At 45.8% G+C, this 10,128-nt stretch overlaps 1 protein-coding gene across 1 annotated transcript; it reads left to right on the forward strand.

Moving 5' to 3' along the window:
* Positions 1 to 1,361: 1,361 nt before the first annotated feature.
* On the forward strand, positions 1,362 to 3,675 carry LOC124705815 (CBS domain-containing protein CBSX5-like). Its single transcript, XM_047237502.1, has 2 exons — positions 1,362 to 1,833; positions 2,659 to 3,675. The coding sequence occupies exons 1-2, from the start codon at positions 1,508 to 1,510 to the stop codon at positions 3,455 to 3,457; spliced, it is 1,125 nt and encodes a 374-aa protein (XP_047093458.1). The 5' UTR covers positions 1,362 to 1,507; the 3' UTR covers positions 3,458 to 3,675.
* Positions 3,676 to 10,128: the final 6,453 nt, after the last annotated feature.

The raw sequence follows: 10,128 nt of genomic DNA on the forward strand, positions 1-10,128 counted from the left end.
GGCTAGGCGCAGGTGCGGGAGGAACCTTCCGGTTCCTTTTTCTTTTAGATTTGCACCTTTTTCTTTTTAAATTTTATTTATTTCACAACCTATCAGAAACGATGGGGAAAACATCGCCACCTGGCACCTGACAGCAGGCCCATCTATCAGAAACTTGATTAAATCCAGCAATCCATGTAATCAGTGCTCTCTGTCGAGCATCCGCCCCTGAGTTGGTGGTTATATGTCGCTTAGCCTCCAGTCCGTGGTCATGTGACACCGCCGCTCATATTGTCGTGTTTTTTTTGTCATTTTCTCTTTTATTTGGAAACCTTAAAATCATTCTTAAAAGTTTTAGAAGGTGTATTCCCTCTGATCTATAATAGATGTCGAGCTTTTATTTCAACTCGAACTAAAAGCCCAACACTTATTATGGATCGGAGGGAGTTCTTTATGTAATCAATGCGGTACCCTAAAACAATCCAAAATAAGCTACACAAAAAATGAATAAGAAACATAGGTATGAATATGGAGAAAATTTATTTTCAACCCACTGTATGAGAAATACTTCTAGGAGTTACACAAGGACATCCTATACCATCGAATAGAGCATCTACCTTGCATAGATTAGAAGTACATGCCTTTCAACCTAGTCTATCAAATGGATGAAAGGCGATGCCAAAGAACATGTTTACCCACCACAACGGAGGAGCCGCCCCACCAACCAAAACAAGTAAACCACAGTTCATAACGCACTCTTTGCACAACAGATCCATTTTGAAGTTGACTTATTCGGAACTTCAAAATTTACTAACTTGTCCTAGAATTTAACATTGCAATTTTGCATACCCTTAGGATACATCGTTAAATGCAACTAAATCAACTTGTTTTCCAAATTTCTTGAGACCTGCTGTTTTTTGAAGTTTTTAAAAAATTAAGAAAAAACTAGAAATCGGGAGCAAAACAGAGACTTTTCAATATCTCCCGTCTTAGTGAATTGCTGCATTCGTTTTTAAAATGCGACTTGTGCGCGTGGTCGAGGTGTCGTGTTCAGTACGTGTGAGCTGTAGTCAGTTGTACCCGGCTCAGCTAGGCTCGTCTCGGCTCAAGCTTGATTCCAGAGCCGATGATCCGCACGGCGCATGAATGCTGTTGATCCACCGCTGCACACCATAGACACCGCCGCATAAACCACGGGTACAGTCAAAACTAACCAAGCTCCACACCCACTCTACACTATTACCGGTGGACCCACCTGTATACGACCCCACCCGTCATCGACCAACGCCTAGCCCAAAAACGCGTCCCAGCTCCTCCTCCTCCGCCAAAGCCTATAAATACGCCCTCCCAATCCCCAGCCCAAGTTAAAACGAGATCCCCTCTCGTCGTCCCCTTCGCGAACTCTCTCGCATCCACCCAGAAAAAGCTCTCTCCTCCGCCGCAGATTCTTCCTCCCCTTCCCTCTCCGGGAACGCCGCTCGTCGAGGGTTTCGTCTTCGAAACCTGTCCAGGGTTCGCCCGCGAGTGCATGGCAGTGAGCCTCCTGGCCAATGACGTGTCGGACCTCTGCATCGGCAAGCCGGCCGTGAGGGCCCTCCCGCTCTCCGCGGCCGCCGCCGACCTCGCCGCCGCCGTCCGCAAGGGGCCCCGCGCAGCCGCCGCCGCCTGCGTCGCCGTCGGCCCCGCGCGCGGCGCCGCCGTCCTCGGACGGGCCGGCCTCGCCGACGTCCTCTGCCTCCTCTGCTCCTCCCCCGACGCGCTCGCGCGCCCCGCCGCCGCCCTCGCCAGGCCCGTCGCCGCGCTCCTGCCCAAGGACGGCGCCGGCGAGGTGCGACGCGTAGATCCCCGCTCCAGGTAATTCAAGACGTTTCCTTCCTCCTCTCTTAGGACGCGTTCGATTTACTCCTACTTTATTGTCGTTAATTTTTTTTTTTCAATGGAAACGACGCGCCTTGGTCTTTGCCCCTCTGCCTGACCTGTTCAAGATTGGAGTTTTGCCGAGCTGGGACAAACAAAACACTAAACGACGCGATTAAAGTCAAGATCTTAGCGAAAAATATTTTCTTCCCAGCCAAACAACTACTGTAGTAAATACCCACCATAAAAATATTATTTTGATGCTCTGGATACTCCCCATTGTGCTAGTAAAAAATATTACTAAAATTTCTTCGAGAGGATGATTGTACTACGTAGTAAAATAGAAGGGGAAAGTAGTTTGAAAAGGATGACAGTACTACGTTCTGCTCAAATTACGTGGAGAATTTGGTCTGCCTTTGGAATATGCGAGGCGATTCGAACGAGTGGATGGAGACCCTCGGGTCAAAATCGTCCGACTCATCGGCGATAATCATGTGGCGCCGATCCGAGTGTCTCCGTGTGCCGATCGCGACATCCACCCATGTCCCCTCGCGAGATTCGCGGCTGGATCTGTCGCTTCCATGGAGATTTTTCATGGCCAGCATGTGGTTCAGAAATTGCGGCTTTTGACTGAAAAATACTCCAGACAAAAAATAGCATGTCTTTTTTAAGGATCTTCGCATGTCTGCCGTAGATGAATGTGCTTTATTAGGCTACTGTTTTGCTTCAGAGATCTGACAATTTTTTCAAGTAAAAAATAAAATCCTCGCTTGGTCAATGTTTCTGTCCACTACTAATCTGTGTCTTTGACTTCTCGTGCAGTGTCTTGGATGCGCTTGATGAGATCTTGAGCGGCGCGCAGGTGCTCGCCGTCCCGCTCCGCAATGGCGGCCGCAAGAAGCAGCTCGCCGGCGTCGCCGGCGTCACCACCGACTTCTGCTGGCTCACGCAGGAGGACCTCGTCCGCTACTTCCTCAACTCCATCTCCCTCTTCTACCACGTCGCCGCCCGCTCCGTCTCCGCCCTCGGCCTCGTGCGCCCCGACTTCCTCTCGGTGCGCCCCGACGAGGCAGCCCTGTCCGCCGTGCCCCTCATCCGCCGCGCCATCGCCTCGGAGACAGCGGTCGCCGTGGTCAGCGCCGACGGCCACCTCGTCGGCGAGATCTCCACCGCGCACCTCGCGGCCTGCGACGAGACGGCGGCCGCGGCCATCGCCACGCTCTCGGCGGCGGACCTCATGGCCTACATCGACTACTTCGGCTCCCCGCCCGAGCATATCCTGCGTGCCATCAAGACTGGGCTCAAGTCCAAGGGCCTGGACGCCATGCTTGAGCTGATGGAGGACGAGACGATGACCTCCTTCTCCCTCTCATCTTCCTCGTCTGACGACGACACTGGCCGGGCGTACCTGAGGCGCCCTTCGTCTGGGAGCTTTGGGCGCCGGTCGACTGAGGAGCCTGTGGTCTGCAGCCCCGCGAGTTCGCTGGTCGCCGTCATGGTGCAGGCGCTCGCGCACCGTGTGAGCTACCTGTGGGTGCTTGACGAGGAGGACGACTGCCGGCTCGCCGGGATCGTCACGTTTGCCGACATCCTCAGGGTGTTCCGGGAACAGCTGCTGTGAGGCGGCGAGAAAAGCTTGGGAGTTTTTGCAGTCGACTCCGGAGAGGATTTGCTGTTGAATTGCGTCTACCTTGTTCGTTGCCTGTGAAATGTGATGAAGATGAACTGCTTTTTCATTCGTTCTTTGTTGGGACATGTTTCATTGTGATGTTGTTTGCTGATGAACATTAAGACTTGCTTATGCTTTCATAATAATGCAGCAATGTGCATTTGGTGCTATAGTAACTAGCCATTGATTCTTTTGTCCCACTGTGTAGGTATTTTCTGAACCATGACTACCAGATAAATCCAGAGCAGGAATCGAAGAGACCTATCATGCAAACAATTGCAGAGTCTGCACTGAAACTTATGTCAGTTTGCAACCATTTTATCATGTGAATAATTATAGTCCTACTGTTTTTCAGGACTTGTGTTCATTGGATTTTCCAACTAGAGGTTAGGAAGTGTCATCGCGGATGCTGCAACAGACAGCCAAGCGTCAGAGAAAGAACTGAGTGCCATGTTTCAGCCGTGGAGAAAAATGTTTGCGCAGTGCCCTACCGTGGCTGTACAGATGTTAAACCTTGTTATTGTTGAAATATTGGGCCTACACTTAGTAGCCCATACTAGATTTTAGATTTTCCTATAAATCTCAAGGCCCACATAGTGGAAGCCTTGTGAGTTTGAGCCCAAGTTGGTGGCAGCTCACTAGGGAGTGGCAAGAGGTGGAAAGTTTAGTCCCACATGGAAAGTTGGGAGGAAGTTAGACCACCTTATAAGGTGCTTATAAGGTGGGTTGTTCCACCACTAGTAAGTGAGTGAGAATAGGAGTGCTACACGCGCGCGCTCCTCCTCCTCGCTCGCTCGTCTCGATGCGACGTGGTGAGTGGATTGAGCCTCGAGCCGAGACTTTCTTTATTTTTTGCAGCTCAGGAAAACGAACAGAGTCCTAGATGGACGCGTCGCAGTTAGTCGGTTCGGGTCGCTCCCGGATCGTGGGCTATCTGTAACCGACTCGAAACGTTCGTGCGACGTTGCCTAGGGTTTCCCGAGCCTATATAATCTCTTGCCCGGCTACCGCAGAAATATACTGAATACACGAGTTAGGGTTTCCACCTCTCTCTGCTTGCGCCGCCATCGTAGCCTACTCCATCCCGCTCGCCGATGTGCATCGGCGAACGGGAGAGCAGGTCTCTGGAACCACTCGTCCTTGCGATCCCGTACGGGAGAGGGCGAATTAGGTTTTGGGAAGCGTCCCGCGCGATCGCTCAAGCTCTTCATCACGGGTCGCCTTCCGTCCAAGTCGGGCGGTGCTGCCTCACCGTCGTCTTCAACGCCGTCTACTTCGACCCGTCATCCCCGTCGTCAACAACGTTGTCATCAACAACGTTACTGCCGCGACATCATCTGCTACACCTCCACCGCCACCTCCACCAGATCGGTACGTGCGACATATCTCGATCTGCTTAGCGATGGATGCTGTACCGTTTGCGCTGTTGCTACTCATGTTGATTAATGCATCTAGTATGTTTGAGTTTCACATGTTACTAGTTGCTGCCATCATGTTTTATATTCTGGAATTAATCATGAAAATTGTGCCTAATTATCCAACAATCCAAAAACCTAATTGTAGGCAATTTCCTGAGTTAACAATGGCTGGTTTTTCTGATGCACTGAGGCCGGATAAGTTTACCGGTGTGCACTTTAAGATGTGGCAGTATAAGGCCATGCTCGGCTTACTCATCTCGAAAGTGTTCGAAGTTACTGATGGTTTACCTGAAGGAACTATATCTGACCAAGATCAGAACAAGTTCAAGGAAAACAATAATCTCTTCATCGGATGCGTTCTAAGTATTCTTGCTGATCGTCTGTGTGATGTGTACATGCACATAACAGATGGTAAAGAGCTATGGGATGCGCTGAATGCTAAGTTCGGTGCAACCGATGCAGGCAGTGAACTGTACATCATGGAGAGCTTCCATGACATCAGGATGGTTAACAACCGTTCTATAGTCGAACAAGCTCATGAGATACAGTGCATTGCGAAAGAGCTTGAACTCCTTAAGTGTGCCTTACCTGACAAGTTTGTGGCTGGATGCATGATGTCTACGGGTGCTTCTATTCTTGTAGAGAGTGTTGGGCCTCCAAGAGCAGAGGTTTATAGAATAGCAGCAAGTTTCCCTTAAGTGGATCACCCAAGGTTTATCGAACTCAGGGAGGAAGAGGTCAAAGATATCCCTCTCAAGCAACCCTGCAACCACAAAGCAAGAAGTCTCTTGTGTCCCCAACACACCTAATAGGTGCACTAGTTCGGCGAAGAGATAATGAAATACAGGTGGTATGAATAAGTATGAGCAGTAGTAACGGCGCCAGAAAAGTGCTTGCTGGCGTGTAGTTGATGGTGGTAATATTGCAGGCAGTAGAGATGCAGTAAAACAGTAAACAAGCAGCGATAGCAGTATTTGGAAACAAGGCCTAGGGATTATACTTTCACTAGTGGACTCTCTCAACATTGATCACATAACAGAATAAATAGATAAATGCTAGACTCTACACTCTCTTGTTGGATGATAAACACCACTAACTGTGTAGGATTACACGAACCCTCAATGCCGGAGTTAACAAGCTCCACAATATTCGATATTCATGTTTAAATAACCTTAGAGTGCACGATAGATCGATCAACACAACTAAACCAAGTACTAACATAGCATGCACACTGTCACCTTCACACTACGAAAGGAGGAATAGATCACATCAATACTATCATAGCAATAGTTAACTTCATAATCTACAAGAGATCACAATCATAACCTACGCCAAGTACTACACGATGCACACACTGTCACCATTACACCGTGCAGGAGGAATAGACTACTTTAATAACATCACTAGAGTAGCACATAGAATAGTAGTGATACAAAGCACATTGCAATCATAAAGAGATATAAATAAGCACTTCACTATGCCATTCATAACAGTGAATAAGTATTCTGTGAAATATAGCCTAAGAGACCCACACGGTGCACACACTGTCACCTTTACACACGTGGGACAAGGAGTCTCCGGAGATCACATAAGTAAAATTCACTTGACTAGCATAACGACATCTAGATTACAAGCATCATCATATGAATCTCAATCATGTAAGGCAGCTCATGAGATTATTGTATTGAAGTACATAGGGAGAGAGATGAACCACATAGCTATCGGTACAGCCCTTAGCCTCGATGGAGAACTACTCCCTCCTCATGGGAGACAGCAGCGGTGATGAAGATGGCGGTGGAGATGACAGCGGTGTCGATGGAGAAGCCTTCCGGGGGCACTTCCCCGTCCCGGCGGCGTGCCGAACGAGAGTCCTGTCCCCCAGATCTTGGCTTCGCGATGGCGGCGGCTCTGGAAGGTTTCTCGTACCGTGGCTTTTCCGTCTCGAAGATTTAGGTCGAGGAGGCTTAAATAGGTGAAGAGGCGGAGTCGGAAGGTCGTCGAGGCGGCGACACAGTAAGGCGGCGCGGCCAAGGCCTGGGCCGCGCCAGCCTATCATCTGGTGGGCCTGTGGCCCCCCTCTGGCGACTCTCGGGTGTTCTGGAAGCTTCGTCCAATTCTAAGACTCTGGGCGTTGATTTCGTCCAATTCCGAGAATATTTCCTTACTAGGATTTCTGAAACCATAAACAGCAGAAAACAGGAACTGGCACTTCGGCATCTCGTCAATAGGTTAGTTCCGGAAAACGCATAATAATGACATAAAGTATGCATAAAACATGTAGATATCATCAATAATGTGGCATGGAACATAAGAAATTATCGATACGTCGGAGACGTATCAGCATCCCCAAGCTTAGTTTCGCTCGTCCCGAGCAGGTAAACGATAACAAAGATAATTTCGGAGTGACATGCCATCATAACCTTGATCATACTATTGTAAGCATATGTAATGAATGCAGCGATCAAAACAATGGTAATGACATGAGTAAACAAATGAATCATATAGCAAAGACTTTTCATGAATAGTACTTTCAAGACAAGCATCAATAAGTCTTGCATAAGAGTTAACTCATAAAGCAATAATTCAAAGTAAAGGTATTGAAGCAACACAAAGGAAGATTAAGTTTCAGCGGTTGCTTTCAACTTGTAACATGAATATCTCATGGATATTGTCAATATAAAGTAATATAACAAGTGCAATAAGCAAGTATGTAAGAATCAATGCACAGTTAACACAAGTGTTTGCTTCTAAGATAGAGAGAAATAGGTGAACTGACTCAACATAAAAGTAAAAGAAAGGCCCTTCGCAGAGGGAAGCATTGATTGCTATATTTGTGCTAGAGCTTTGGTTTTGAAAACATAAAGAGAGCATAAAAGTAAAATTTTGAGAGGTGTTTGTTGTTGTCAACGAATGGTAGTGGCACTCTAACCCCCTTGCCAGGCAAACCTTCAAAGAGCGGCTCCCATGAATTATTTTTATTTTTGTCTGGCACTCCTTTCAACCTTTCTTTCACAAACCATGGCTAACCGAATCCTCGGGTGCCTGCCAACAATCTCATACCATGAAGGAGTGCCTTTTTATTTTAGTTTTATTATGATGACACTCCTCCCCACCTTTGCTTTCTCAAGCCATGGCTAACCGAATCCTTCGGGTGCCGTCCAACAATCACATACCATGGAGGAGTGTCTATTTAGTTTAATTAATTTGGGACTGGGAATCCCATTGCCACCTCTTTTTGCAAAATTATTGTATAAGCGGATGAAGCCACTAGTCCATTGGTGAAAGTTGCCCAACAAAATTGAAAGATAAACACCACATACTTCCTCATGAGCTATAAAACATTGACACAAATCAGAGGTGATAAATTTTGAATTGTTTAAAGGTAGCACTCAAGCAATTTACTTTGGAATGGCTGAGAAATACCATGTAGTAGGTAGGTATGGTGGACACAAATGGCATAGTTTTTGGCTCAAGGATTTTGGATGCATGAGAAGTATTCCCTCTCGATACAAGGCTTAGGCTAGCAAGGCTATTTGAAACAAACACAAGGATGAACCGGTGCAGCAAAACTCACATAAAATACATATTGTAAACATTATAAGACTCTACACCGTCTTCCTTGTTGTCCAACCCAATACTAGAAATTATCTAGACCTTAGAGAGACCAATTATGCAAACCAAATTTTAGCAAGCTCTATGTATTTCTTCATTAATAGGTTCAAAGTATATGATGCAAGAGCTTAATCATGAGCACAACAATTGCCAAGTATCACATTGTCCAAGACATTTTACCAATTACTACATGTAGCATTTCCCGTTTCCAACCATACAACAATTAACGAAGCAGTTTCAACATTCGCCATGAACATTAAAAGCTAAGAACACATGTGTTCATACGAACCAGCGGAGCGTGTCTCTCTCCCACACAAGCATGAATTTATTCAAACAAAAACAAAAATAGAAACACACAGACGCTCCAAGTAAAGTGCATATGATGTGACCGAATAAAAATGTAGTTTCAAGAGAAGAAACCTGATAATTTGTCGATGAAGAAGGGGATGCCTTGGGCATCCCCAAGCTTAGATGCTTGAGTCTTCCTGAAATATGCAGGTATGAACCACCGGGGCATCCCCAAGCTTAGACTTTTCACTCTTCTTGATCACATTGTATCATCCTCCTCTCTTGACCCTTGAAAACTTCCTCCACACCAAACTCGAAACAAACTCATTAGAGGGTTAGTGCACAATCAAAATTTACATGTTCAGAGGTGACATAATCATTCTTAACACTTCTGGACATTGCACAAAGCTACTGAAAGTCAATGGAATCGAAAAATCCATCAAGCATAGCAAAACGAGCAATGCGAAATAAAAGGCAGAATCTGTCAAAACAGATCAGCTCGTAAAGACGAATTTTATTGAGGCACCAGACTTGCTCAAATGAAAATGCTCAAATTGAATGAAAGTTGCGTACATATCTGAGGATCACTCACGTAAATTGGCATAATTTTCTGAGTTACCTACGGAGAATTAGGCCCGCATTCATGACAGCAAGAAATCTGTTTCTGCGCAGTAATCCAAATCTAGTATGAACCTTACTATCAAAGACTTTACTTGGCACAACAATGCAACAAAACTAAGATAAGGAGAGGTTGCTACAGTAGTAACAACTTCCAGGACACAAATATAAAACAAAATTACTGTAGCAAAATAAACACATGGATTATCTCCCAAGAAGTTCTTTCTTTATAGCCATTAAGATGGGCTCAGCAGTTTTAATGATGCACTCGCAAGAAATAGTAGTTGAAGCAAAAGAGAGCATCAAGAAGTAAATTCAAAACATATTTAAGTCTAACATGCTTCCTATGAAAAGGAATCTTGTAAATAAACAAGTTCATGAAGCATAATGCAACAAGCATAGAAAGATAAAACAAGTGCAGCTTCAAGATTTTCAGCAAAAAGAGAGGTGTTTTAGTAACATGAAAATTTCTACAACCATATTTTCCTCTCTCATAATAACTTTCAGTAGTATCATGAGCAAACTCAACAATATAACTATCACATAAAGCATTCTTATCATGAGTCTCATGCATAAAATTATTACTCTCCACATAAGCATAATCAATTTTATTAGTTGTAGTGGGAGCAAATTCAACAAAGTAGCTATCATTATTATTATTCTCATCATCAAATATAGGAGGCATAT

Source organism: Lolium rigidum, chromosome 4 (assembly GCF_022539505.1).
Source record: "Lolium rigidum isolate FL_2022 chromosome 4, APGP_CSIRO_Lrig_0.1, whole genome shotgun sequence".
Taxonomy (NCBI): domain Eukaryota; kingdom Viridiplantae; phylum Streptophyta; class Magnoliopsida; order Poales; family Poaceae; genus Lolium; species Lolium rigidum.